At 51.2% G+C, this 27,949-nt stretch overlaps 11 protein-coding genes across 11 annotated transcripts; 2 read left to right on the plus strand and 9 right to left on the minus strand.

Annotated features, from left to right (window-relative positions):
• Positions 1-5,354: 5,354 nt before the first annotated feature.
• On the plus strand, positions 5,355-8,570 carry CPAR01_05915 (OPT oligopeptide transporter; the record flags this gene model as incomplete). Its single annotated transcript, XM_060490190.1, has 11 exons — positions 5,355-5,444; positions 5,497-5,552; positions 5,616-5,694; positions 5,749-5,830; positions 5,892-6,100; positions 6,151-6,481; positions 6,537-6,873; positions 6,953-6,977; positions 7,037-7,448; positions 7,525-7,780; positions 7,841-8,570. The coding sequence occupies 11 exons, from the start codon at positions 5,355-5,357 to the stop codon at positions 8,568-8,570; spliced, it is 2,607 nt and encodes an 868-aa protein (XP_060351656.1).
• Positions 8,571-8,863: 293 nt separating this feature from the next.
• CPAR01_05916 (uncharacterized protein) lies at positions 8,864-9,694 on the minus strand (the record flags this gene model as incomplete). The annotated part of the gene is made up of 4 exons (XM_060490191.1): positions 8,864-9,019; positions 9,074-9,125; positions 9,176-9,215; positions 9,280-9,694. The coding sequence occupies 4 exons, from the start codon at positions 9,692-9,694 to the stop codon at positions 8,864-8,866; spliced, it is 663 nt and encodes a 220-aa protein (XP_060351657.1).
• Positions 9,695-10,365: 671 nt separating this feature from the next.
• Positions 10,366-10,875, minus strand: CPAR01_05917 (uncharacterized protein; the record flags this gene model as incomplete). Its single annotated transcript, XM_060490192.1, has 2 exons — positions 10,366-10,522; positions 10,592-10,875. 2 exons carry the CDS (start codon positions 10,873-10,875, stop codon positions 10,366-10,368), a joined length of 441 nt encoding a protein of 146 aa, XP_060351658.1.
• A 1,639-nt stretch (positions 10,876-12,514) lies between these two features.
• Positions 12,515-14,297, minus strand: CPAR01_05918 (uncharacterized protein; the record flags this gene model as incomplete). The annotated part of the gene is made up of 2 exons (XM_060490193.1): positions 12,515-14,020; positions 14,073-14,297. The coding sequence occupies 2 exons, from the start codon at positions 14,295-14,297 to the stop codon at positions 12,515-12,517; spliced, it is 1,731 nt and encodes a 576-aa protein (XP_060351659.1).
• A 1,061-nt stretch (positions 14,298-15,358) lies between these two features.
• CPAR01_05919 (uncharacterized protein) lies at positions 15,359-17,450 on the minus strand (the record flags this gene model as incomplete). The annotated part of the gene is made up of 3 exons (XM_060490194.1): positions 15,359-15,598; positions 15,672-15,978; positions 16,039-17,450. 3 exons carry the CDS (start codon positions 17,448-17,450, stop codon positions 15,359-15,361), a joined length of 1,959 nt encoding a protein of 652 aa, XP_060351660.1.
• Positions 17,451-18,734: 1,284 nt separating this feature from the next.
• CPAR01_05920 (uncharacterized protein) lies at positions 18,735-19,882 on the plus strand (the record flags this gene model as incomplete). The annotated part of the gene is made up of 4 exons (XM_060490195.1): positions 18,735-18,839; positions 18,901-19,139; positions 19,211-19,560; positions 19,626-19,882. 4 exons carry the CDS (start codon positions 18,735-18,737, stop codon positions 19,880-19,882), a joined length of 951 nt encoding a protein of 316 aa, XP_060351661.1.
• A 299-nt stretch (positions 19,883-20,181) lies between these two features.
• CPAR01_05921 (thioesterase superfamily protein) lies at positions 20,182-20,766 on the minus strand (the record flags this gene model as incomplete). The annotated part of the gene is made up of 1 exon (XM_060490196.1): positions 20,182-20,766. The coding sequence occupies one exon, from the start codon at positions 20,764-20,766 to the stop codon at positions 20,182-20,184; it is 585 nt and encodes a 194-aa protein (XP_060351662.1).
• A 733-nt stretch (positions 20,767-21,499) lies between these two features.
• CPAR01_05922 (uncharacterized protein) lies at positions 21,500-22,213 on the minus strand (the record flags this gene model as incomplete). The annotated part of the gene is made up of 3 exons (XM_060490197.1): positions 21,500-21,564; positions 21,658-21,874; positions 21,932-22,213. The coding sequence occupies 3 exons, from the start codon at positions 22,211-22,213 to the stop codon at positions 21,500-21,502; spliced, it is 564 nt and encodes a 187-aa protein (XP_060351663.1).
• A 1,241-nt stretch (positions 22,214-23,454) lies between these two features.
• CPAR01_05923 (uncharacterized protein) lies at positions 23,455-25,078 on the minus strand (the record flags this gene model as incomplete). The annotated part of the gene is made up of 2 exons (XM_060490198.1): positions 23,455-23,749; positions 23,808-25,078. The coding sequence occupies 2 exons, from the start codon at positions 25,076-25,078 to the stop codon at positions 23,455-23,457; spliced, it is 1,566 nt and encodes a 521-aa protein (XP_060351664.1).
• A 1,012-nt stretch (positions 25,079-26,090) lies between these two features.
• On the minus strand, positions 26,091-26,702 carry CPAR01_05924 (uncharacterized protein; the record flags this gene model as incomplete). Its single annotated transcript, XM_060490199.1, has 3 exons — positions 26,091-26,166; positions 26,222-26,306; positions 26,459-26,702. 3 exons carry the CDS (start codon positions 26,700-26,702, stop codon positions 26,091-26,093), a joined length of 405 nt encoding a protein of 134 aa, XP_060351665.1.
• A 268-nt stretch (positions 26,703-26,970) lies between these two features.
• Positions 26,971-27,915, minus strand: CPAR01_05925 (uncharacterized protein; the record flags this gene model as incomplete). The annotated part of the gene is made up of 2 exons (XM_060490200.1): positions 26,971-27,067; positions 27,146-27,915. The coding sequence occupies 2 exons, from the start codon at positions 27,913-27,915 to the stop codon at positions 26,971-26,973; spliced, it is 867 nt and encodes a 288-aa protein (XP_060351666.1).
• Positions 27,916-27,949: the final 34 nt, after the last annotated feature.

The raw sequence follows: 27,949 nt of genomic DNA on the forward strand, positions 1-27,949 counted from the left end.
ATGACGGCCAGTGCAGGTCTAAAGAGGGCTCTGGGGGGACCTGTCAACGTCATGATGTCGAGAGAAAGACTGGTGGTTTATCTTTCTTTGTTGACGGGATTCCCGATGGACAGTTGCAGAGATGCGTCTCAATTGGAAACGGTAGTGCTTGCTAATGCTTTCGAAAGAACTTCAATAGTTATCGTCGACCGGTAGAACTTTCAACGTTTCGGCTGAATGACTCCTATGGCTCTCGAAGGGTACTACCTCACAGCCGTTCTCACGTTCTGTCTACTTCTTAGCAAGAGAAGAATGAATCAGACGAGACGAGAGGGAGGACGTGGCTCAATGGGGTCTTCATCCTTCTATTTAGATATGGGAAGCAAGCATGACGACAATTACATGAGAGGTAGCGATCACCAAGAGCCCTCTGCGCATATTCCCACGTAAAGCTGGTCAGCAACAGCGAGTTGTTAACTTGAGACCGCGATCAAATGTCGTCAGATAGGATTTCACATATTGTTATTGTTCTTTCAAGTTGAAGGTAAGTGTGGCCTTTTGGTACTTTTTGGGGAACCTGCTCAACAAACTCTCATTTCCATATGGCTAGGCAATATCATCCGTAAAGTGAAATCGTAGACGATGACCTCATAGTCCTTGACATAAGTTGAGAATAGAGTGCCAGATAGTAGAGGAAGATTTGGAGGAGTGAATGACAATACTAGAACAATAATCTCTGACTATTGAGTGAGATGCTGTTCAATAAGACGTAACACAAGACTGATTTCCAAGTCAGTGAGAACGGCATGGAGAGGTGAACCACCGGTACAGCTGGTAGGACCCTTATATTGTAAAGAATCATCAATGATCGGAAGATTTTGGCACCAAAGTAAGACGATAGAAGACAACGTGGCGCTAGAATTGATGACATTACCATTCGGCCATAGAATTCAAGTGACTGGAACGAGAGTAGATATGAGGCGAGAGAATGAGAAATCATGCTCAACTCGGCACATCTGATATCATATCCCGCCCTGTGTGCTGCTAAGCCAAGCTCGTCTATGATAAGGAACAAAAGGGAGATGTCTCTGATTCTTGACGACGAACGCCAGCGATATTCCGACATTGCGGATCTCCGAGAGCAACCGTACGACGCGCATGCAATGACAGTGGCATTCACACGTCTGCTGGAGTAACCGACCGATTCTACTACTTCTTGGCTTAGAAGAGGATTGAGCTGCGGGCTGCAGCATGCATATCTGTGTGAAAGGCGGCGGCGAAGACAAACTTGCCACAGCCTCGGCGCATGAAACAGAACATCGTGTTAGTCGGTTGGACTGCGTCGAAAATCATCGGGTTGCTTCGGTTTTGACAATCTTGAGTTTTGTCCCCCGTTCTCGGTTAAGTTCCTCTAGAACCGGTCCAATTACCGTACTTAACTTTCCACCCCTTCACCTACTTGTCTGGGTCTGAATACACTCTTATCATCGGTAACCCGAGCCGATCCAAGAGTGGCACAGTATGTCAGGGTCGAGGAAGGCAAGAGACTGGGGGGTTCGGAGGGACGTGGATGTCATGTGCGTCTGTCTCTGCAATACCACAATGGTACCAACCAGCCGGGTCTACTTTCCTGGATTCACCTTCTTTTGCTGGTACATTTCCAGAGGAAACAGTGACAGTCTCTTGATGGGCTGGCATAACTCGCCGTGCAGCTCTGATGCCATGGCGCCTGATCAAAGCCAAGCAGCATGTGTCGTTTATCGAGCTCTCGTATACCACAAACTCGTTGCAGTGATACATGAGCAAGGGGCTACACAGCTGGTGGCAACGACTTCGTCTCATCTGTTGTTACAACCAATGAGGAGTTTATCATCCGTGGAGACTTTGCTGGCTGGTGTAAGCATCAGCTTGGGGGCGCCATTCAAATGGCCGAGTGTTGCAGAGCGTTTCGAGCCGACGGTATCCTGTTATCATCTATACATGTTAGTAAATTTTGACTATGGCACCACCAGACTGCATTGACACCGTACAGCTGTACGATACCGAGGTCCAAAGAGAAGAGCGTTGGTTGAGAAAATTGAACGCAGACCGCTGCACCTGCGGCGCAGCTGAATGTCTGCGTGATGTGGCCTCTGGACTAGAATCCCACGACTGCTAGAACAGGAAGTCTGCTCCGTCTCTCGTGTAGGTAGGTCGTTCGGATTGGCCAGTTCGCAACACGATTTGATGGTGGAAATCGGCGAGACTACTCAAGCGACGACCTTCTGTGTAGACGCAACTGCAGCCAACACCATCATTGCCGTTTCGTCTCGCGTAACGTTTTGATTGAAGATCGATGTGGCAATATTGAAAAAGGTATCAAGGCGCCACCATCCACAGTATGTCGGCTAATACAGCTCTGTCCTTTTGCATCTCGAATGGACTATTCGGATGTTCCTGCCTGCAGAAGAAGAGGTGGTCCACACGAAATTTGTGATGATGGTGGGCAAATGCTAATTCGACAGTCCACATCGTGAGAATTGGCTCCGTCTGGCGCGGGTCAAGAAACGTCCTTTCGTAATCTGCAAGGTATCTGCTTCAGAACCCAAGAGCATTCGTCCTCAACCGGCACGCAAGGACGCGGGATGTGGGGCGACACTCTCGAAGTTGGCGCTCACAATCTGACAAAGTCGACGCCAGGATTGGACTGCATGGAGCTACCTGAGGTAGGAAGCTCGTGGAACAGCAGGAGGGGGCCACTGAGATCAGCTGCAGCAACCGTACCGCAAATTCGTTGCCATCGGAGGTTGGGTCGTACTATGGCAATTGTGAACCGGGATACGACGACTCCAACAAAGGGAAACCCGCTCAGTCTGGAGCATCAGGGGTCTTGATTGCTTGGCGAGAGATTGCGATAAGCCCGGGGTGATTGACGAATAATACAACAACCGCGGTCGACGTCAGCTGAACTCGCCTCTCTCCTTGAATTCTTCCAGAAAACCTTCCTTTTTCTGCGAAGAAGCTAAGAAACGCCACTTGCAGCAGGGCAAGACGGGAGACGTCAGCTATCCGAGATGTTGATCGATGTAACTGCGAGGCGCAAGTTGGTGCCTGTTCCGGTTGGTGCTGATGGTGTTTGACTTTGAAGTGGGTGGGAAGAGGGATCGTGTGCACCGCTCGTGAGTCGTGAGGGGTATCGCGCAGAGGAGAGTTTCTGGCGAAGAGGAGAATGATAGCAGAACGTGCCAAGGAGCCAAGGACGAAGAAAATGGCTGATAGCGAGAGTGGACGAGGATTAATCGCCGACGGTGGCTTTGTTCCAAGCAAATTCCAAGAGAAACCAAGGAAAGCCAAGAGAGTGGTGGTGCCGTTCTTATATAAAGCGGGTGTTATCCTCCTGCCTGAATGGGACGTTGAAGGTACGGCTGGACAACTTGCGCGCAACGAGATGATTCGACTGGCCCCGAGCGAGATCTGGGCACTGCCGACAAGGAGTCTCGAGGAGTGGGAGAGACAGGGTGTGAAGCAGGGGTCCAGCAACGGCCGCTAGAAGAAAAACCACCGAGAACGAGACCCTTTTGCGGCTTGCCTTCCATGAAGACGGCATTGGCCTGTCATACAATGTTTATTCCCCGCTCTTCACAGTCATTGCGATGCGAGGAAGGCCTCCCTAGATAAAGTAAGCTCGTGAGTGACTGGCAAAAGTTCCCGACATGGCGCCTAATTGAGGATTGCGAGGAGGATCGTATCATTAGCGTCGTCGGCGGACAAGTCTCGTATCGAGACGGAATCTCGACAAGTTGGTCGTGTTATCGCAAGCAGTGAATCTGGACGGAGAACATAGGTAGAGATGGATGCAGCTGGGAAAAGGCGACGGCTGTCACCAATCCGTACGTAGACTGCACCAGCCACATATGAACAATCCGCCACAGAAAAAGAGCCGGATCGGTACGTAGGTGATCCGTGCTAGCGCCGATTTAACCTTAATTTCCCCCACACAGCCACACGTGACAATGCTCAGTGCCCATTTTGGGGGCTGCTTTTCGTCCCTTTTCCCTCTTCTTTCTCTATTGTGCTGTGAGTGCTCTCTTCCATTTCCTCCTAACCTACGGATTTCGTTCCGGCTTATATGATTGTCCAAGAAAGACAAAAGTACCCGTCGGCCTTTTGTAAGGCTGGGCAGAACTGCATTTAACTCATTTCAAGCATGCACCCTTTCGAGCTAACCACTTCTCTGCGTCTTGTGGCTGAATCGCTGCTCCATTTGAACATTGGGCTCCTTCCCGTCTCTCATACTTCGAACCTTGACACGCTTCTATGGGAACCATCAGACTTGCAAAGGCCTCCCTATTTACAATGTGCAACGTAAGGGGCAATTGGAGCGCGGCAAGGAAAGATAGCGCGACCGATTGGGCGTCTAAGTCAACCTACTCCTCTGCCTCTGCCAGGCAGACTGGGCCCATTAGAATGGACTCATTCTTTGCTATGATGACGGCATAGCAGGTTCTTACTCAACATCACCGTGACCTGTCGTCAGAGACCCTCGATTTCTCATGTTGATGCCGGAGGCTGATCACGACAAATGTAGTCTTTGGTACTCCTGCTCGCTGCAAGTCTCTGAAAAGAATCTATAATCGAACAACAAATTTCGCCCAAGTCACACTAAACACACCTTCACTCTCTGATTACAAAGTACGAGAGCATGGTTAGACCCGTATCTTCCCCGTGTGCACAGAACGTGGCAAGCAACAAGCGCGTACCACCAGCCTTGTCGTTAACCTACCAATTTTGACCCTCCCCCACGTATCCGACAGTACTGTGCAAGGATCTCGTCCAAGACCCTGCTTCTTCTGCGACCACCCTTCCCTGTCCCTCTGTTCCATCAAAGGAACCAACGGTTGGGCTGTCGTCTGGCAACCCGAATGCTTCCCCTGCCTCCTGGTCTGGTGGCACCGCGCGCCGAGACTTTGTGGTCGCCGTCTTCGCGACTGGAAACCAGTGGTCTGGCGCTACGGACCAATCCTCGTTCTCTTGCATATCTGCTGTCCACCCCATCTCATCGGTTCTCTGCCTGACCGAGAAGGTCGATCCTTTCGACCAGACAGCCAAGATGTTGCCCAGCCGGCCTAGACTGGGACTGCCTCCGAAAATCATCTTGGATACCTTGCCACCTGCCGACCTGTTCGCATCATCCAGATGTGGCAGCCCATCATGTGTGAGGTACCCGGTTGGCATCTGGGCGCCGACCATGTGGTACCGCTGATAAGCGACCTGGCCGTCTTCAGTCTCCTCGAAAATGTTTATTTATCGCTGCGTCCCACGCTGCCGGGTTTGGGTCTTGTGTCGTGGCCTCTTGCTCTACACCCAGGTCCAACTTCACAGCCGCCCAAAGCGTGATGGCGAACGACGAGAAGAACGACTCGCCGGTCTCTCCCATTGACATTGGGAGGGACCAGGGCGTCTTGACTGATGAGAAACTTGCTGCTGTAAGTTCTAATAGCAAGAAACAGTGCGGATTAAGTTAACCAACTTATGAAGGGCGCACATACCGAGGAGCTCCACCGTCTCAATTCCGAGGAAGAAGCCTTTGAATCGTGAGTTTCTTAACAAACGCCTTGATCATCCCCATAACTAGCTAGAGCTGACGAATTCTCAAGGCACCTCAATGTCACAGAAGACGATCTAATTGAGGCCAAGGCCGTTGCTGCCACCCTCTCCTTGGAGGGAGTGCGCAAGGTATGTCTAGATACGACCTAAATAGCACCAAGAAGTCGTTGACACAGGACACAGATGATGGAGACTGTCCTGAGAATCCATAACCGAGACCCGAACTTTCCTCACAGTGTTCTCATGAAAATCCACGAGTTCCTTGGTGAGTAAAGCACGCGCAACGATGGCGACTTTCGGCGCCAGTGAGACTGACACAGCGGCAGACAACCAGGACGTCTTCGAGAGGCCCGAGAAGCACGAGCAACTGATTTGGGAGATGAAGCTCGAGGCTGCTTTGATCACAAATAACAGCCCCTACGCCGAGGTGCGAGCCGTCGTTGACAACAAGGACGACCCTTCCCTTCCGTGTGGAACGATCCGAGCGTGGACCATTGGCGTCTTCTTCTCGGTCTTCCTGGCCTTCATCAACCAGGTAAGTTGCCGCTCCGCCAGTCCGCACCACAATGCTAACGACAGGAACAGTTATTCAGTATCCGTCAGCCCCTCATCAGCATCGAATCCAACGTTGCCCAACTTCTCGCATTCCCCCTTGGTAAGGCATGGGAGAAGTTCATGCCGAACACTATCTTCAACGTCTTTGGTTACAAGATCCCCCTCAACCCAGGCCGATTCAATAAGAAGGAGCACATGCTTATTGCCATTATGGCCAACACTGCCAAGAGTCTGCCGTACACCCAGTACATCGTGTGGACTCAAGTTTTGCCCCAGTACTTCAACCAGCCATACGCCAAGAGCTTTGCCTACCAGATCCTGATTGCGCTCTCTACAAACTTCATTGGCTACGGTCTCGCTGGTGAGTGATGCAGCGGCGTACTTTTAAGGGACATTTTATGCTAACAGCAGAGCAGGCCTCACCCGTCGGTTCATCGTGTACCCTTCGTACTGCGTGTGGCCGGCGTCTCTCGTCACCATCGCCCTCAACTCGGCGCTCCACAACGAAAACAATATTGCGGTCCCGGGACCATTCAAGAGACTGTACTCGATGACTCGATACAAGTTCTTTCTGTGGTCCTTTGCCGCAATGTTTGTGTACTTCTGGTTCCCCAACTATATCTTTGAAGTCCTCACCTTCTTCAGCTGGATGACTTGGATCTCGCCCGACAACCACAACTTGGAGATTTTGACAGGTTTCCGCAATGGCTTGGGAATGTTCAACCCCTGGCCTACCTTTGACTGGAACGTCATGTGAGTGGACTCTTCTCGGCTCACCATGCACTACTCTTATCCAAATGAACTTCTCGCTGACTTGATTACCTCGGTATAGGCTTTTCGATAGTGTCGATCCCTTGGTAAGTGCTATTTGGTCCTCTCATGACGTCTTATTCCGGGCTTCGCTGATGTTAAATAGATGGTCCCTGCCTTTTCCACTTTCAACCGTACCCTCGGCATGTGGCTGCTTGGATTCGTGATTATGGGTCTCTACTACACGAACGCCTGGAACACCGCTTACCTCCCAATCAACTCAAACCGTGTCTTTGACCATTTCGGAAACCTCTACAACGTCTCGCGCGCTCTCGATGACCGCGGCATGTATGACCACGAGAAGTACATGAACTACTCAGCTGCCTACCTCGCAGCCGCCAACACCTTGGTCTATGGCGCGTTCTTTGCCCTATACGCTGCTGCTGTCACCCACGTTGCGATTTTCCACCGCTACGAGATTGTGATGGGCTTCAAGAACATGTGGGCGAGCATCCGCCGCCAGAAGAAGACCGTTGCCGAGGGCGAGGACTCTGGCGAGTACAAGGATGTCCACAACCGTCTCATGGCTGCATACCCCGAAGGCAAGTGCTTCCGACAGCAACTCAATGCGGCAAACACTGACTATTTCTCTAGTTTCCGAGTGGTGGTACCTTGGCACGCTCATCGTCGCTGCGGGCTTCGGTTTTGCGGGTGTTGCGGCGTGGCCTACCTACACCACGCCAGGCGTTGTTCCCTACGGTATCTTCTTAGCTGTTATCTTCGTCATTCCCATCGGAATCATCAAGGCCATGACAGGTATTGAGGTTACCCTCAATGTTCTGGCTGAGTTCATCGGTGGTATGTGGGTACAGGGCAATGCCCTGGCCATGAACTTCTTCAAGTCTTTCGGGTAAGTCCTAAAGTCTCTCAATCCTTTTGATTACGCCTGATTCTAATAGCGTTTGATTAGTTACGTGACATGCGCCCATGCCGTCCACTTCGCCAACGACTTAAAGGTGGCTCACTACCTTAAGATCCCCCCCCGTCAGACCTTTGCCTGCCAGATGGTCGCTACTCTCATCTCCACGTTCGTCTGCACCGGTGTGATGAACTTCCAGATCAACATCCCCAACGTCTGCACTCCCGATGCGCCCATGCGCTTCTTCTGCCCCGGTCCCAACACCTTCTTCACCGCTGCCGTGCTCTGGGGTACCATTGGGCCCATCAAAGTCTTCGGTCACCAGGGACAGTACAACTACCTTCTGCTCGGATTCCCCTTGGGCATCATTCTGCCGGTCCTATTCTACTACCTCATCAAGTTCTACCCCAAGAACCGCTACCTCCGCCAGTTCCACCCTGTTGCTCTCTTCTACGGAGGCATCAACTGGGCTCCGTACAGCTTCTCCTACGCCTGGCCCGCCGTCCCCATCGCCTGGCTGTCCTGGATCTACGTCCGAACCCGTTACTTGGCCTTCTGGTCCAAGTATAACTTTGTCCTGTCGGCCTCTTTCTCCGCCGGCATTGCACTTTCGGGCATTCTCATGCTCTTCACTGTGCAGTGGCTCGGCGCGGAAGTCAACTGGTGGGGCACCTCTCAGATCGGCGCCGGCTGCGAGGGTTCCGCATGTACTCTCAAGTCCCTGGCCGAGGGCGAACGCTTCTACCCTTGGTGGAACCCCTCCCAGGTTCCCGCCCCCTGAGCTGCTTCATCGCTGCTTGTCCCACTGGGCGTTTACTGCTTCTGTTGGGCACGCAATGATGTGAGCCGCGGCGGGTCTTCCGTCAGATCAATCCTTTGATTCACATACACTCGTTGAATAACGTCTAATCATGACTAAGACAGATATGAGAGAGCGAGATGGATGAGCCTGCGGGCTGATATGTAGCGTTGAGCTGGGTTTTCTTGATATCCCCTTATGTTGAGCGCAGAGGATCGTTCCTCCTAGAATAACATAATATCACCAATTATGGTCGCAATACCTAGGCTTGTCTCTCACACCGGTGCATTGAGCACAACTGACTGAATACTGCAAGTGACTGTGTCGCCGCTCACACTTGCACTCGTGCCGGTGATGGTATAGTTGGTCGCGGAGTTGTAATTCTGCGGCAAGCTGGTGCACCAACTTGAATCTGAACTGCCAGTGGAGGTCTGAAGGTTGTCAGTTGGGTTCCCTGATTGACGCTGGGATATAGTTGGACATACAATTACAACGTTGTCGAATGCTAGTGGACCAAAGTCCCATGAGACGTCGTACCTAAAGAACATGAGTCGACAATCCGTTGTTTGACATCGGGTGAAGCTCACAATTCAATAGCAAAGAGCACTTGATTGAAAGATTTATCGGCTGGAGTAGGCACCTCAAGTCAGTATTGCTACACGGCCTCCCCCATCATCCAATGGTGGCTTACCCAAAGCGAAGTCATTGGTAACAACCTGGCCACCAGTTTGCCTCGTCACAGTGCTGGTCCACGCCGAATTGTCCGATTTCAGGATGTTCTGAAACGAAATCGTCTCCCCGCCGTACGTGTTGAAGCCTCCGGCCCAAGGGAGACTCGGGTTGGAGCAGCACCACCCGGAGCCGAGCCACCATGTTCCGCTACGGCCGTCGAGTACGTTTTGGTATACGCCGCTGTTATCGGTCGGTTGCAAGCCTGGCCAGAGGTAGTAAACGCCGGCGCGCGGTAGTGACGGGATCGCCATCTCGCCCGAGAGAGAGGTGAACTTCTGACCTGAAGCGGGGTAGTAACGGAGGAAATACCAGGTCACCGCCGATACTGGATTGGCCAGAAAGAGTAGAGGGAGGGCGAAAATTGCGCGATGCATTTTGGCGGTGTATTGATGTTGGGTTAGATCTCTCAAGCCGAGGATGAAAGCCGCAATGTCCTCTACCCACTGAGACGAGACGAAGTGATGTACCCAGATGCTGTACTTGCCTAGGCCTTTTATGCCTAAAGATTACGAACTTATTCTGACATCTTCTGCAACCAGTCTCACAGAAAATCGGGATGGTGCCATGGGCGGTTGCAACGGTCGTGCCCCATAATCCATTTCAGGAAGTTGAACAAATCTCGACCAGGATCAGCTAATCTTCATCCATCTGAAGTCACCCTACTTTATCAGTGATGTTCGAACGGAATCTGCCCCGCCAGTTCATTGATACCAGGATGCAACGTGTGAATGTATCCTGACCCAAATTCAGAACCTCGTCTGCCTTCTGCCGTGCGGCAGTTGTCAACTCCCCTGCATCTCGCGATAAGAAGGCTGCATGGGACAAATCCCCAGGCGGACTTTCATTGGGACGCTTAAGACTTGACGATGACAAAGGTCCATCTTTGGAACGGGATGGAATGAAGCTTAGATTTATTTAGGTAGAAGATAGTGTTTGACGAACCAGTCGTGTCTCATTTACACCGTATGCCCAAACAAAAAGAAGAATCGTAGCAGGATATGACATAATGGCATCATGGTCCCTGCGTCTGCTTATGATTTCCACTTCACATAAGGTGCGCCTTAGTGCCACCGCCGAATCGCCGAGTCGCTACCTTTCGTCCGCATCGCTGGCAGCTGTGAACGACGTCCTTAAAAGGCCTCATGGCATACGGAGCGAATACGCCAACACCAGTGGTGAAAAACAGCATGACGGCCATCCAGCTACAGAAATAAAAGTATCAGTCAAAAGTTTCAAGTAATTATGAGATGCACGACATGGGAACGACGTACTGCGCTCCTTTGCCAATGGTATGGTCCGTTGTAGTGGGAGTGACGCCCTTGCAAGCAGGGCACTCGATCAAGGCAGGCCATCTCTCAACGAGGGCAACAGGCACGACGTTTGCCCGGGAGCCTTCACCAAGAGATTCGCCATGGTTGCAGTGGACAACGTGACAGTATTTGACATTAGGTCCGGCGATATCATGGCTGCCGATGGCAGTTGACGCGGGAGTATGCATTGCTTGGTATTGAGGAACTGGAGATCGGATACTGAAATCTTCGGGAGCGTTCGACATCGTTTCTAATGGTCCCAATTAGCCTCAGTCGTGGAAACTGCCTAGAGATGATATATCTTACCAAATTCACTTTTGCTCATGCCTGGGATTGCAACTAAAAAGAGTATTGTATTCGGTTGAGATTGGATGAGATAACTGATGAGGAGTTATCATCAAGGGCCCGGGAAAAAGGCATTCATATAGACATGGAACACACACTCGAATAACATGGAACCTAACCAACGGATATCAACCCCGTTGACCAATAATCACGGCAGCTGTGGGATAGTTCCTTTGATGAAACTCGGAACCTGCCATCTGTAGTCTACCAGACGTCAGCTGCATATCGCCGAATGCATCGCTGTAAGTCATTGTTAAGGCTCTACCAGCCATGTTGTCCGGCATTATCAATAGGAACCAATTACATCGTGGCAGAGACACTGTTGGCCAGCAAAATAGACCTGTGCCAACAAGGTTGCCTCATTCGTTACTATGAGCCCGTTCCCCGTTTTGGCAGTCGAATCCTTCGGGGAAATGTAGCGCTCTAAATGCTGCTGCCTGGCCGTCTCAAAATAGCACCCAGAGCTCGTGTTCCCTCCCTGCCGATCGCCGAATCCGTCTTCAGTTCCACAGCCATACAGGAACTATGATTTAGTGGATTGAACCGGCTTGGATATCAATGAGGATTCAGAATTCCTGGGATATGGCTCTCCGCACTTCAAAAACCCTGGTTGGAGATGCTTTTGAGGGTCTGTGGTCCGTGGCCATGAGGCCTCGTGACAATGATTACTAGGCATTGTCTAACAAAGTGGACCCTGACGTACTCAAGGAAGTACAGAGACGTACAAGTAGTGTTTGGGGTAAGAACATTGTTTTTAAATGCTATATGAAAGGGGCTCGACGAGACACAGTTTCTGACAGTGGATGGAGGTAGCCTTGTCAAACTTGAAAGAGGCTAGCCGCTGGTATGAGAATCAAAGTCAGAGTGACAGACCTAGCTCTATACTTTATCGATCCATTTCTTTGTTGATGGGGAGAGCTGACGCGGCCTCTAACGGTCTGCCATGGCTCGTGGCCTCGGGCCCGAGGATGCAGGCTATGTTTTGGGTCTAGCCTAAAGCCATACACATGCTGCCAAGACGTATTTCTTCCTCGTATCAATCGTGCATGGGAGTGGAACGCTCCTGATGCCGTGGAGATTGATCTGAAATTACAAACTGGAGCCAATGAAGTAAGTTGAAGACTGTGAAGCAAAAAAAAAGAAAAAAAAAAAAAAAACGTGATATCATTTTTGTAAACTGAACCTCTCCCCGAGTCCAGCTCAATTCATATAGAACATGAATCTGTCAGGGCGTCATGTGTATCTCGTTGTCCACAGCTTGTCAGTCAACATGGTATCATCGATCATTGGAGTGAAAGTGTGGCGAAATATCTGTGACGAGATGAAGAGGTAAGAGAATAGCAATCAAGATGATTGAGTATCCCTGCTTGTCCATGTGTCTTCCCCCTCAGATCAATTCATTGCTGATAACAGCACGAACTCAATTGAATGCTAAAGCAAGGTGTAATGATTCGGAACTATGTACATTCGTTGAAGAAATTGTATCGGAAAATGCAATTGGAATGAAAGTAATATCGTACAGCACATCGACCCTTTGACCTAGAGAGGTCCGTCACCGTCCTGCAAAACATCGTTCCACCACTCGTCATGACCCTCAGACTTACACAGACTGTCCCAGTCTGCTTCTGCCAACCCTTGTTCTTTGAGATCCTGTTTCTTGAAGATGCGAGGCTTCCTCTTCCGAGCATCTGATGCCGGTGCTGTGTAAACCAAGTCTTCCACTCCATTGCGACCCGGAACTCTGAGCAGCGGCTCCAGGGCCTCTCGTGGTTTTGAGTGCAGCTTTAATAAACTTCGGAGATAAGGAAAGAACCAGTTGTTCTTCCACCAATTGCGCAGTCTCTGGCCTTTTAAGCCATTACGATGGGCATTATGGTGTACCACAACTGGCACTGAAGTACTCCAGAAATCGGTGTAAAGCGGAAGATCTTGCCATCCCATATTCTTGTCAATGGCAGTCTCTTGGATAGGACTGCGTAAACCAAGCATGTCTCCTGGGATGCCAGCTACCCTTGGTGGATCAATGCCTCTATCGGCCGCGGCTTGTCGGAGTCCAGGACCATCTGACGACGCAATGTATAGCCCATCATCTTCTTCGAAAACGGTAGGGGTGAAAAGGTCTTGGATATAGTCTAGACCGACACTGAAGTCATTTTGCTGAAGTTCCTGAGCAGACTTTTCAGGCTGATCAGCTTGGAGTTTCACCCATTCATCGTGGTTTTGCCGCTTAGAAGTCCGCCAAATCTCTTGCTCGCCGAAGATCTCCGCAAAAATACCTTGGTCGCTGAATATACCTGCACCGGCAGACTGTTTTTCATCGACTTTCTCTTGGGCACGACGGAACATACGCTTCATATCTCCGACGGGGCCCATAAGACTGCCGCTGTTGACATACCGTGGGCGGAGGTCGTGCATTTGCTTAGGATCTTCGTCCGTATGGGGCCCGTACATGTCCTCCCGTGCACTAGACTCGGGAAGATCGTCGCAGTGGGGGTCAGAGCCAAGACTAGCATCGGGCCAGCATTTCTTCTGGGTCGAGATGATGATAGTCTGCCGCGGTATGAGATTGTTTCCTGAGTTTGACGAGAACCGAGAAGGGCTTCCTATCCACTCCTTTCGAATGCGTTCGTCTGCAGCGTAATTCTGCGCCATATATCGTCGAATAAGGACGGATGGCGGCAGCTGAAACCAGACATCGTAGGCGTCGACGAGGAGAATGAGGTCATCTGGTCCAAGGCGTTCATCGTCTGGGGCTTCTTCAGAAGTGATTGAATCAAGAAACTCGAGGGTGCCATCGATCTTGCCAAGATGAGAGCCTCCGAACCATCCAGGAGACTTTTGAAAGTCGCGGCCCCAGTTCACAATGACCGAGCTGGGATAGCCGGATGCAACACCCGACATGAGCATCTTGCACAATCCTGGAGATGGACCATCGGCCGGCACGATGATTCTGAGACGTCGCTGACCACCTTTCTCCACAGGCGGCAACGATGATAGTGCGTCTCTGGTCGAATCGGGTATGTATTGTGTGATATCTGTGTGACTCTGTATGTGTCAGGGCTTGTGCTGTCACCTGGCGAGGCAGAGGGATACTAACAACGGCAAATAGTAGTCCAGAGAAAAGGATGACAGGAACAATAAGCTTTACCAAAGCCTTAGGGGACGTCCTATGGAGTCTATTTGAGGAGCTTTGCTTATCATATGACCTGGGGGATCGTAATGCTTCAGCATCAATCTCGGCGTTGAGCTTTCTGTAGGTCTGGTTGCGCGGCGTCCTCGTCCACGCCATGATGCCAAATGCTACATCCTTGAGGACCGACATTCCGGGATACTTGCTGAGAAAGATTGTTAGGAATGATCGAAAGTCCAGGCAAGTGTAAAGAGAGTGTGTAAAGAGTCCAAGCTAATAAGAACGCAACTGGACTAAACGCTTGATGGGGAGAAATGAAGAAGAGGGGCCTCTTTATCGAACCAGTCAACCCGGGTTGCGATCAGTCTGATATGATATTGATACAGTACGCATGCAAGACATCAGGCAAAGTGAAATTTATCTCATTCACAGATATTCCTTGCTGAATTGCTTGCTCCCTAGGAAGATGAGGTGACGTGGCGTTTGCCCTGCGATTAGGCTTAAAACAAGTCAAGCCGAGGCGGCAAGAAGCCGAAATTGTGTGGCCGATCCGCCTCCTCATAGGAGAAAATCGTGTGCCAAGGGGCTCTGGCTCGCCTTGGAAAGAATTTTTGTATGATATTGAAGAAATGATGGGCCGTCGACGATAAGGCACGCCGCACAGTGACCGGAAGAGGCCCTTACACCCCGACGTTGGGATGCTGTGGCGGCTGACGGCAGCCCGCAACTTGGCAGAGACACTTGGCTTTTGGGTTATCTAAGAGATTAAGACGGCTTGGTCAACTTGTTTTTCATGCTATCTTAATGATTGTTGCAAATTATGCAGTGATACATGATCATAAAATGCATTGTCTAATAGAAAGCTACTGAGAGCTTTACGTCGCAAGTTTCGCAAGAAGCGCAACTCGAGGGCAAAATGCGAATATGTACTGATCAGAAGTCAACCGAGGTTCAACATCAGGCTCGTACCCGGGCACACACTTAAGAAAGTCTGCGGCGCGGGACGTATATAAAATAACAGCCACATCTTGGCCTCAATTCCCATCTAAGATTCCGGACCCTTGCCTGATGGAACGCCGGTAGACTAGCTCAGCTCAAGTCCCTGATGGTTGTGCAACAGTGTCTCGGCATCTCTCAGGCACCTTTCATTTTCCGAAGCGAGCACGTATAGCTCCGGATAATTCCCATCGTTCAATGTGGTAAACTCGTGCAGCATGGGTCTGCTCCAGTCTGCTGGGCGAAATTTACCAATCTCAAGACCAGTTGGCCGTCGGGTCATTACCAGCCTGGCCTTGACCAAACCCAAAACCGTACGTCTCCGGTTGTAAAGGTTGAGATCCGAGTGGGCTACCAGGCTTGCCACTCTCAAAGGGAGTACCAAGAAGTTGCGCAAGCCTCATTGTGAGATTCTGGTCTCGGTTGGGCAAGTTCCCCATCAGTCCTTGGACGAGATACATCGGATGTGTTGCCGTGCCGAGCAAAGATTGCAAAACCTGAGTATCAAAAGAAAAGAAACGTTAGTCTGTGGTCGTGGCTTCAAAGCTCGCACTTCAGATCATGTCTCACCTGTGCATCTTCACCGAGACTAAAACCCGGGATGAGTGGCACACCACCGCCGTTGTTGCCGACCAAATTCTGGGCGCGCATTATATTCTGGGCATCATCGACGGCATATTGCGCTGTCCGTTGCATCATGGCGCACGCCGTCAAGACACGCTTCAAGTCGCAACCTTCAGATTTTTCAAACTTTTGAAGGAAATGGGCGAAATTCCTTGTTGCTGCTAAGTCCCCTCGAGCACGAGCAGAGCCTGGAGTCTCGAGCACATCCGTCAAAAGAGTAATGCTTGCGCAAAGGGGGTAGCACAAGATTCGCCTGCAAATGTGAGTCGAGTGTCTCAGACCAAGGGTGACAGCTTCGTGCGCGGAGACTTACCATAGGTCTGCATATTGGGGCGTTGAAATGGTCCTGAATAATCCCAAGGTCGCGTGCGCCGCCATGCGGCATCGCTTCTGCGAAAAGGACAGCTGAATGTAGGGCATTTCGAAACCAGCGGGCGTTCCCATGAGAACAGCTACAGTCGAGTATTGGTCATGCCGTCTAGCCGCCCAGTGGACCATCATTGTGCACCTATAGAATGCCAACTGCAGGTTGAGGATGTCTGGTGCAATGTCTGACCCCAATGCAGGGGCTTCATATGATGGCTGGAGGTTTGCGGGCATACTTGATCTCCACTCTTCAAGGAGAGCATCTAAATCGATGATGGCCTTAACCAGATCGGCGTCGGTAAGGCGGAGTCCTTTCGCCGTGTACAATCGTCTTCGGATTGAAGACTCTACCATCGCAAGCTTCGCTCTGAGGTTCAATATGTCAACACCTTCTCCCCAACCGCTGGGCAATTCAGTCTCAATGTCGTCATCGTCTTGTATCGAATCCAGGCCATGGTTGAGACCCGTTTCTTTATCCAGTATGTAGGCCGCCCAGAACACCCGACTCCGTGCTTCAACATCCTGAGCACACATGGACATCATTGTACAAGGCTGCCGATGTAGCCCGATGTTTTGAGACAGTCTCACTGCCGCAGAAGATAGCAGAGTCGCAGTTCTGGTGCATGTAGTTCCTTGCATGAAAACCGCCATGGCGACAATGGCCTGTACAGAGAGCAAGTCGCCACCCTTCACCATCAGCTCTGTCAGGACAGAAAATGCATTTTTGAAGAAAGGCCAGGCAAGTTGACAAACTTCTTGGAACGCGCTGTTGATGGTTTTCCACCGCGTCCCTACAGAGATGACGGCGTTCATGTATGCCCATCCCGACGTACTATTGAAAGTGTCATCCGCTTCCGGTAATGTTTCGAAATGACGCACGAAGTAATGAAAGTTCAAAAGCGGGTAATTGCTGATGACGTCGTCGTACAGAGGCATCAAAATAGTGATGGCTTCCTCCCTTTCGAGTCGAGGAGTGAAGACTTGTCTGTTGAATGTAGAGCAGTAAGAGGCGGAATTGACCTCTCTCATACGGCTTGCAATTACGGCAAAAACTGGCATCTTCCCCGAAAGTTGTGACGGCGGTTCGGGGATCTCTCGAGGCTGAGGGACGGGTGTCTGACTGCTTCTTGAATTAGGCGCCGACAATACCGCTTCATCACCCATGGGATGATCTGACGGAACATGACTGGCTGCAGCTTGCGGCGCATCAAGTCGGTGGTTCGTTATCGGGACTGTGCTGTTTGGTATGGCCGGGCCTGCAAACACGGAGACGGAGGCGGCATCAGTTTCTGACGGCGATATTCTTGTCGGCGGTGCTCCTGGTCTTGGAAGCCCAGCTTGATTGAGCACGGCTTCCATTTTGGATAGTCGTTCTTCTAAAGCTTGGATGTACATTTTGCTTTGATATTCAAGTCAATTTCAATATTCAATTGAGAAAGGCAAGAGTCATGTAAGTGAGCAGGCTACGAGATGATCGTACCTTCGACCAGGTCCACGGCGCCTCTGTACTTGCTGGTACACGCACTCCTGACTGCGATTGACGCAAGGTGTACATGATGGAGTCCTTCCATCGCATTTGATCTTCTTCGATTGGCATCGGAGACAGGCCTTTGTTTCCACGTGTAAGTCTCTGTCGTTGAACGTCCTTACTTCTCAGGGTCTCACAAACCTTCGCAATGCGAGAAGCTTTGTCTTGGGTCCGTCCGCTCTGGACGGACTCAGTATCCATAGCGTCCATGGCAAAGCATGTATGTTGGTGTGCCACGCCGGTGCGCGGGGGTGTGGGGATACCGGACCGCCAACACCCCGGACGGTTCAGTTGAGAATCGGACGGCTGTTTCGGGAATGAGTCCGGACTGAGCGACCCACTCGGCCAGGCGGCGCGTTACGATATGCTAATGACACCTCGGCTCCGAATAGCAGCCGGCAGTCCGCAAAAGAGAAGTAGATTGAGAATCCGACTAAGGCTCCAGGATCGAATCGGACAAAATGCAGGAAAACTTTCACAGTAGATGAGAGAGGAAGAGGAAGTAGTTTCATGATTGGCCCGGTCACGTAATTTCCGGAAGTAAAATGCATCCGTGCTAAAGGGTTAGGTAAGGAGGCTGCTCAGGTCCGACTCAGTTAAACCGCCGCAAAGGGAACTTTCCGCAAGTAATCTATGCCGTATGGGGACACAACCGCTTTGGGCACTCTGGAGTCTGCACACTAGACTTATGGATCCTTCAATGGCTTCACGGAAGCAAATTGTTACCGAGATATCTGGATGGGATTCAGTACGGGGTACGAAGTACGAATATTTAACTCCACCACGTCCACGATAAGTTAACAACTGTGTCGATTGAATCCGCCTTTACGAATACAAAGTCCGAAAACCTTGTTTGCTTCCGCCGCCAGGATAATGAGGGGATATGGATAGGGATACACCACTACAAACTCCGCTAACTACTAGCGGGGTATTGATGGGACTGCAATTGTGTGCTCGTAGAATAAATGATGGACCTCTATAAGAGCCAGTGCCACCACGGCCATGATTATTATCGTAGAGCTATCAATCAGACAGCAACTCTACCTTTACTCACTCGCATGATTACTTTGAAAACTTTCATCTAGTCTTGTGTTCCGAAAGCACCACACGCAAAAATGGCAGTCATTGCAGTTGCCGGAGGCACCGGAAACGTGGGCCGAACTTTGGTCGAGGCAATCGTGGCCACTGGCAAGCATGAGGTCAAAATTCTCGCAAGAAAGGTAGGGCACAATGCTAAGGAATCGTCATTCTACTAGAATTAGTACTAATTTATTTCTTTAGGCAAACCCCGAGTTGGAAAAGAAACTCGGAGCTTCGATCGTCGTAGTTGACTACGCCGATGTAGGAGCGACTACCAAGATTTTGGAGGAGCACAATGTCCATACGGTCATTTCAGCTATCAACATGATGCCGCCACCAGGAGAGACTCCCCTTGAGTTTGAGCTAATTCGCGCCGCCGACGCATCAGCATCGACCAAGAGAATGATTTCTAGCGGATGGGGCGTCCCTCACAACGAGAGGTTAGTTTAGATCGAACGCGGATGATATCCAGAGTTTCAGAATTGCACCCTGATACTAACTATCAATGAAGTCAAGGCAGCCAACTGGGTTCTGTGCCCAACAAACTTCGCGCCGCCGCTCTCTTGAAAGAGACCAAGGATCTCGAGTACACCGTCGTCCACAACGGCTTCTTCCTTGACTACTGGGCGACACCTATTGTCCCCTCGTATATGAGCCCTTTTACACTCTTTATCGATATTCCAGGCAATGCCGCAGCTATCCCGGGCTCGGGAAACACGCCTTCAGCCTTCACTCACACTAAAGATGTGGGGAAGTTTGTAGCGGCTGCCCTGGACTTGGACAAGTGGGAGCCTGACACTTTCATCGTTGGCGACAAGGTTACTTTTAACCAGTTTGTTCAGCTTGCGGAAGCTGCCAAAGGTACTTTCATATTGGATGCACAACTCAAGGAGGCACGGTCCCAGGCTAACTCACGATACAAACAGGCACCAAATTCAACGTTGCGTATGACAGCGTTGAGAAACTCAAGACTGGCCAGACGACAGAACTTCCCAGCCAAGTGCCTGCATATCAATTCTTTCCCAAAGAAGCATACCAGGGCATGGCCTCGGTATTTGGTCTCTGGTTCGAGAATGGAAGCTTCGATATCCCCCCGGCTGGAAAGAGAACACTTAACCAGATCTTCCCTGACATTAAGGCTTGGACTGTGAAGGAAATCCTGGAAACTGCTTGGAAGGCTTGAACTTACAAAGAGTCGCGGTGCGATGTCAGGGAACGGGGATCTACAAGTTCGAAATTCAAATGAATTTGTGCATACTTATGGAGGTTCAAAAGCTAGAAGCTTAACATGTGCCTCTCTTTGAAAGAAACTAAAACTATCTCACAGTCATGTGGACTATCATGTCTGCAGATACAAAGCCCCGTCAAGGTTCGAATAACTTCCAAGAAATGAATGTGGCCTGAAGTTGTGTAGACCGATCCCTCAATGGCGCAAGTGTATTTAGATGTCTCTCCGAGTCTCCAATTCTTTTCGATAGAATATTACATCTTGACTCTGGGAATCCCGATCCATATTGAGTCGCAGATCACTAGCTCCATACCATCCGCGTCTTTGAGGACAGCTTTGAGTAGGATCTTTTTTCCACGGATTTCCTTGATTTGCCCGGTTCCTAGCACAACACTAGGCGTTTTGATGGGTTTGAGGTATTTGATGTTCATCGAAGAAGTGACTGTGTTCATCTTGAAGATCGGGTCGTCCCTCTCCGTGTCCATGTTCCTCTGAATCAAGACGCCAAGGACCTCGTCGATCAAAACTGCAGTCATGCCACCGTGCGCGATGTTGGGATAGCCATCAACCCCTCTTGAAAGCGCGAATAGGGACGATAGTTCGGTGATGACAGATCGACCCGGGGCCTCGGTGTGAAAGCTGATACAAGCTGGTATACCGGTCGAGTTATTGAGTGTTTTACCGAAGAACCTGTCGTGTGGGTTGGCGTTTTCTGGTACCCGGGATGGCGGAATGAAAGTGACGACTGACGGGTTTTTGAGGAGTGCGCGACACCAAGGGAGGGCCTCTAGTTCAGCGACCGTCTCCGGTAAGTTTCCGTCAATCTGGTTTCGACTCATGATGAAACAAAGCTCCTTTTGTAGAGTAGTAAAGGCACAGGCGTTGCTGTTGTGTATTGAACGCGAAATTGGCGATGAGTTGCTACCTAGAAGTCCAAAGGTCGCTACCAAACAAGCGAGTTGGACCTCGGCAAGGATTCCGCAGCGCTTTCAGCGTGCATGTTTCACGTGAGTAAACAGTACATCAAGCTTCATAATAGGTGCCAGCCAGTTACCACTAAGCCATATGAATTAGTACTTAACCCAAAGTTGGATTGACACTCAAGAATATCAATCCGAAGTTTTTAGTACCTGCCGTCATAGTTCACAAGGATTGATTTGTGGACTTATTTCAACATGCTGGATAGCGTCAGTACATTGACCTTCTATTTTCCCTAACGCTGATCTCTTTTCGAATTTTCCAATTAGGCGTATCGAAAAGGATTAGAACGGCAACAGTATGGATTGAAAGGAATAATTCCAAATTTGCTATTATTCCAAGTAGAGATATGCTGACGCTATCAAGCACCCGATGGGATACGTTGCGCACTTCTGGTCAACAACTTTGAGCTGGAGTCATTGAATCATGGAGGAGCAATTCTCTATTCGGAGACATCACAGACTCGAATATCAGGTCGTTGCGATTTGAAAAGTTCTGAAATTACTTGAACAGTCATCGACTAAGATGTGCTACATTCTTATACGAACTACATGGTTCTCTTCCTAACGTGGTCACAATCGCGTTCAGTTCCTCTCAAGCTGTCGGGGCAGGAACCACAGCCAAGGTTACCTCGTAGCAAGGACGGTCTGCTCTGACGACTGGGTTAAGATATTTAGTTAGCTTCGATATCATAGAAAAAGGCTTGGTATGAGGAGAATCATAGATCGAAGGATAGGAAGCCAGAAACTCACCAGTGTTACCGGGAGGAGAGTATCTGGCCTCGTGCCTCTCGCCGGAAGCACTTCTGAAGCAGATAAAACCACCTGGCACGGCGGCTCTGGAAACAAAGTCCAACTCGACCTGCACAGCATCCGTGTCTGGGTTGCATCCATACACCGGCTGGAAGAAGGCCTTGGGGTCTCCACGTTCCGTCATGAACATCTTGGTCGTGTTGTCGTCTGCGGTGTACTACGAAGTGTCAATAAAACGCCAACGCCAACGCCAAACTGCGATCGATCAACTTACTTCTCCGTTAATGACGGCATGGATGATGCCCCTCGACAGCACGCCGTTGACTAGGGTCAAGTTGAAAGCAGAGTCTCCAGCTGGGCTCAAATAGAGATGCTGGTCACCACCGCCTGCTGACCACAAGTTGATGTAGCGATTGTGAATGATGGGCACCGAAGCGTTCTGAACCTGGATTCCGAAACCCTCGGTGATGTTGTTCGAGGGAGGTTCCGTCGGAGGGGTGCACGCTGATACGACAGCCGCAGCCGATAGCACAGTCTTGAGAATTGAGCCAAGCATCTTGTCGCTGGATTTAATCAAGCAAATGTCTGAAAAGTGAAGTCTACCTGCAAAGACCCGAATTACCCTCTACCCGGAGAGCGCGGAGGCTCGATATAATAAGCCCTGAAACTTATCGCACCCCAACGGTGCAGAGGCTGCCAAGACATAGACGAATACGAGATGCTGCATTGCTGTTGCATTGCGTCGCTGACAGGTCGTCCGTTGCAAGCTTAAATGATGTCGCGGTGATTAATATTCTGCGGCCAACAGGCGGCAGAGGCCTCGATCGTCCCATGGCCAACTGGAGGATAGCACTCCAGTAGGCACAGCGGTCTTACCCCAGCATATCAGCCCTGTTGATGTTACGTCCGAGCCTGTGTTTCCTGCCAGATTGGGGCTTAGTGTACCTGCAAGTAAGACCAGGGAAATGTTGGTGACCACTATCAGATGCGGCCCGGACAGGTACGCGTCTGACCTCTGCAATCTCACAAGATCAAGGGCATCCAATATGCATAGATAAGCACTATTGACTCTCCCACATGAACACGCTGATGTGGTTGGTCTTGCTTGACGCGACGAGGTTTACGGAAAACTCAATTGAGTTTTTTCATCCGCCCCTCTTTTGATTTCAAAAAGCATTCGACCAAGGCTGGCCTTCGTTCGGGGTTTATTCGCCATTCTCACATACGCATCATGAGCGCTCAGCACTGTCTCTCACCGGCCCACCCCCTCATCAACAACACAGTCACAGCGAACGCCAGTGATAGTATCTTTCCCGGCTTAAAGACTTCGCACTGGGTACGAGTCACCTGAACGACACGCGATGGGGTGATGTCAGTGTCTACCTAGGTGAGCTGCATCTGCCTTGCTTTCAAGTCCCAGGAAAGGTAAGCTGGAGAGGAAGGGCAATCTTTGAGTGGGCCCGGGAATAACAACCAACACAACAACGTTCAAGGGAACACGAACGCCACTCTTGCACCACTGCCGACTGGCTTCGTCATTCTGTCGGCAGTCTCGATTATTCCTCATTTGATTCTGTAGTGGGTGGTTCAATGAATTATTAAGATCGCCTTTGAGGCTGGGGCATATTCACGTATAATCAGGGAAAGAGTAACAGTAATTGGGTGTGGTATTCGCAGATACCAAGATCATGACGATTGATTCATTTCGCTAAAAAAAGACTTCCGCTTGCTAATGCTGAACTGTTCCTGTAGTGTCCATCCTGCAAATTCCCGGCCGTAATATCCTTCGATTCCACATTACGCAGAGTCATCGGTCTGCTTCTCAACATAGTCGGCCTTCTGTGATGGCTTGTCGCTCTCGAACTCCTGGGGCATAGCGATAGGCCGGTTCTTGGCAAACTTGACCGTGGCAAACACGGAAGGAGAGTCCTTGAACAGCATTTCGATCTCCTCCAAGTTGCGGCCCATAGTCTCGGGGAAGAGGAAGTAGACGCTGACGGGAATGCAGGCCGAGATGACGGCGTAGACAATGTAATATTGGTAGCCGATCGTGTTGAGGGCAACGGGGGTGACCATGACAACAATGAAGTTCCTGGGCAACCGTTAGTAAGAAGAGATGATGGAGAACGAGAAACATAGTTGCGACTTACCAGAGCCAGTGGTTGGCAGTAGAGATGGAAGACATGGCCATGCGGAGACGGATGGGCGCAATCTCGGTGCAGTACAGGAAGTTGGCACCCAAGAAGCCGATAGGCACGAAGGTGTTGAACAGGTAGATGAAGCAACCAGCGGCGATCTGGGCAGCAGTGTTGTCCTTGGGGAAGGATGTGGTGATGGCCAAGCAGGTCATGCAGGCAGCCATTCCGAAACCGCTGAAGATGAAGACAGCACGGCGACCGAATCGATCAATGGCGAAGAAGGCCAGGAATGACGAGAGGAACTTCCAGGTCAGAGCACCACCAGCGAGGGCCTTGGACTGCTCGGGCTCCATACCCAAGTTCTGCTGGAACAGGATGGGAGCGTAGACGGAAACGAGGTTGCTTCCCGACATCTGCTGGTAGAACTGGAGCAGGATGCAGAGTCCGAATCGGTAGGCGAGCTTGTCATCGCCCATCTTGAGCATGTCGGAGAGCTTGGCGGCGTTCTGCGTAGTCTCCTCGAGAGAGTGCTCGATACCAGCAACCTCGGCCTGGACTTCAAGGGAGTCCTCAGGCAGGCCACGGAAAGCAGCGATGATGGAACGGGCCTCGGCAGAGCGAGCCTTCATGACGAGCCATCTGGGCGACTCGGGAAGGAAGTAGATGCTACCCATCAGCATCAAGGAGAAGAGAATGGCAATCGCGATAGGAGGACGCCATGTGACGGGGCCAGTCTTGAACTCCCAGAAACCAAGGTTAATCCAGCTCTCCAAGACGTAACCGACGCAGGTGAAGAGACCAGTCAGGACGACCTGGCGACCACGGTTCTTGGCGCCGGAGGTCTCACTCTGCCACACGGGCACAATAGAGCTGAGCTGGCCAACTCCGAGACCAACGATGAGGCGACCGACGATAAGCTGTGCCAGGTGGAAGGAAGCACACTCGAGGATCTCTCCGATGAGAGTGCAGACACCGGCGAAGAAGATGACATTGCGTCGTCCGAAAGCGTTACCAGACCAGGAGCATGAGAGAGAGCCAAAGAGGGCACCAATAGTAAAAGTAGCAACGACGAAACCCTGGAGGGTTGAGTTGGCGTTCTTGGTCTCGCCGGTGGTGTTGACGGTATCGATCTGAGGGAAGGTCTTGACCCAGTCCTCAGTAGTCAGGAGGCCACCGAGGCCAGCCTGGTTGTATCCGAAGAGGATAAAGGCCGGGCAGACGACGAGAGCGATCTGGATAACGCTCAGGGCATTGCCTGTCTGGCCGAAGTAGTTTGCACCCATTATCAGGACTGATGTTTGTGGGCGCACGCACGGCTGTGATCCGAATTCTTCAGGTGACGGGTGAAGGTTCAGCCTGAGAGTATGTCCGCACGGTAAGAATGAGAACAGACAGTCGACGAGGGATGGGATAGGGAAGCCAGACTAAGGGCACACGACAGAGAGGCGAGGCGACCTTGTTCTTAAGGAATTTCATCTAGCGGACCGCGTTCATCTCAATGTGACTGTCCCTTGTGGGGAAAGGTCTGCGGAGACCCCGCGGGATTCTGACCGCAAAGGCAGATTCATAATCCAAACTCCAAACGAGCTTGCCTCTCCGTTGAGGTAAGGGTCAGCAATGTGGAGGGGCTGCGAGCAAAAGATGGAGAAAAGAAGGAGAGGGGAGATGGCCCTGGCGGGCCTGGGGAGTCTTGGAGAGGGCTCGACAAGGTATCGAGTGTACCATGGAGTAGGACGGAGTAACCCAGCCGCAGCGTAAGGTGAACCAAAGCTACGAAGTATTCGTACGGGCGACGGCGGGCCTTCCTGTGTCGTCAATGCCGACTACGCTCCGTTGTGCGTGGCCCGGTTGACTCGGCCAGGGCTAGGACGGAAGTCGACCGAGCCAGGCACACCCGTCCCGTTTCCTTGAGGGCGATAGCTTCATCACACCTCCCCCGTGGAGACGCTCAGACGAATTGTCGTTCCACCTATTCGCCGCCTTCGCTCATGACGACCCTTCCAGGTCCCGCCTTGCTGCTTAAATCCCTCCCACCATCCAGCAAGCAAGCTGCGGAACCGGCCTATGGTACATGGCGGCTAAGGGGGGCAGAAAAAGCCAAAGAAGCTTGGTCGTACGAGCCTAGATGCAGGCCTTAGAATACTACGGATGCAATGGATGGTTCGGTGTATGGATTGTGGGAAAAGGGATCCACCTACAAACACACGGCGCTTCTGTTGAAGTGTCGTTGAACGATTGAACCGTTGAAGATGATCCGCCCAGCACTGATAACGATGCCATGCAATGCGGCGAAAATTAAGCAACAGCAGCCAAGACGGCAGCATGCGATGCCAAGGCCCCAACGTAGGCCAAGAGTTGACCAAAAGGACCACTATCAGTGGATGTGCGAACCGAAAAGACCCCCACGTCACGAACGGCTTGCTGACTCGCGGCCTCTGAGAACACGGCGCGAACGGGGATAGTGACGACGGCGTAATACACGGCGTAACTTAGTAAGACGCGCTATGCCTTCTAGAAGGCGCGCAATAAGATAACGGCATAAGGCCCGCGCCCGTTTCCTCTCCCTTCCCCTTCGATCAGATCTCATGTATGGAAAGGGGCCATTGGTGCGGTGTGGAATCTTGGAAGCATATAAGTCTCAGGACGGCCCTCGTGTTCCTTACCTCGCCGGCCGGACCCTGGCGGGTGACGGCACTCGCTACGAATGCGACGAGCCGATCGGCTTCGCTCTCCCTTTTCACGGCGAGCGTTGCCCAATGCAGGTGTATGACCACTAGCTGCGGCACTTGGGATTGGGTCCGTAACCTGCATGCGAGATTCGGTGATCCATCCGCGCTTCGGAGGTTTACCGAGTCCACATTGTTCCTGCGGTTGCGGCTCTCTTGTGACTGTTTTGCCAATACTCATTGCAAACTCTTTACGACCACGTTACTCAACAAGGAGCAGCCAAGAGTCTGAGAACTTGAAACGTTGAATTCTGTGAGTAAGTAATCAGTCTGATGTGACTGTAAACAATGTGTCAATTGCGAGCCATGGTTCCACCCTGTTCCGTGATGAATCTAGGCGTGCGTATCTGTAATGGGTGCAGCCGAAAGCAAAACCTTTCGCGGAATCCGTGACGTGCCCAGAAAGCTTCCTTCTTCCAACCTCCAACACTCATGTTCGCGCAACCAAGCTACTCCAGCTTTTCCCCAGACGTCGATGTTTCGAAATACGCTTTCTTCACGGTGACAAGTCCGCAATGCGCGAGAACGCGGGGGACGAACCCTGGTCTGTGACGTTCAGGTCAGCCCAAAAACCACATTTTCGGACGGCGGTATTGGATCGTCCGGTCTTCTAGCGCAACTCACTTTCCGTCTAGTTTTCGTGATGCCCACTTGTCGACGGCCAGCAACGCGAGCACGATGGAGGCATAGAGAGGAATCCCCGCGGGGTAGTCTCCCTCCCACAAAGAAAGCGGGTGAGCCATGACCACGGTGGCCGTAAAGGTTTCCCCGTACGTTCTGAATCCCTGGAGATGCTTCCCGAACGTGGAGAGCCATCGGACCCAAGTGAAGTTGTTCAGCAGCTTGATGGACGCTCGGTGCCACTGCGCGTCACCATGCACGTACCCCAACGTGGAGGCGAGCGCGCGCTGGAAAGACGTTGCCTGGAACGTGGCTCTAATGAAGGGAATATTCCCCTCGCGGACATACCCAGCCAGATGGAAGCTTCCGGCCGAGAAAGCCAGTCCTAGAACGAGGTCGATCAAGTTTGGCACTGGAGGTTCACCGGTGATGACGAGAGGGTAGTAGTATCGGGCCAGCTCGATGGTCCCGAGAATGACATGGATCATGAGAGGAATCCATGGCAGCGCCGTATACTTTGCATGAGTCGGCGTCGAAACCTTCCTCCAACTTGGGACTAGAAAACGCAGGTACGTGCTCGAAATCCAGAAGATTTCGAGAAAGACGTGGTGCTTCTCAAAGAGCAGCTCTGCTGCGTCCCAGCCGTTGTTGATGCGTGCCCAACTTGAACCCATGATTGTGGGTCGAAATCCAGTTCCCTGCAGGTTTCCTGCCGTGTCGTTGGGCGCCTCGAACGGGTTGAAGGCAGCACGAAATAAACTCGGAGACTTCATCCGGGCGGTGGCGTGGGGTTTCAAATAGTTCTGG

The sequence above is a fragment of the Colletotrichum paranaense genome (assembly GCF_030867605.1).
Source record: "Colletotrichum paranaense strain IMI 384185 chromosome Unknown Scaffold_4.1, whole genome shotgun sequence".
NCBI lineage: Eukaryota > Fungi > Ascomycota > Sordariomycetes > Glomerellales > Glomerellaceae > Colletotrichum > Colletotrichum paranaense.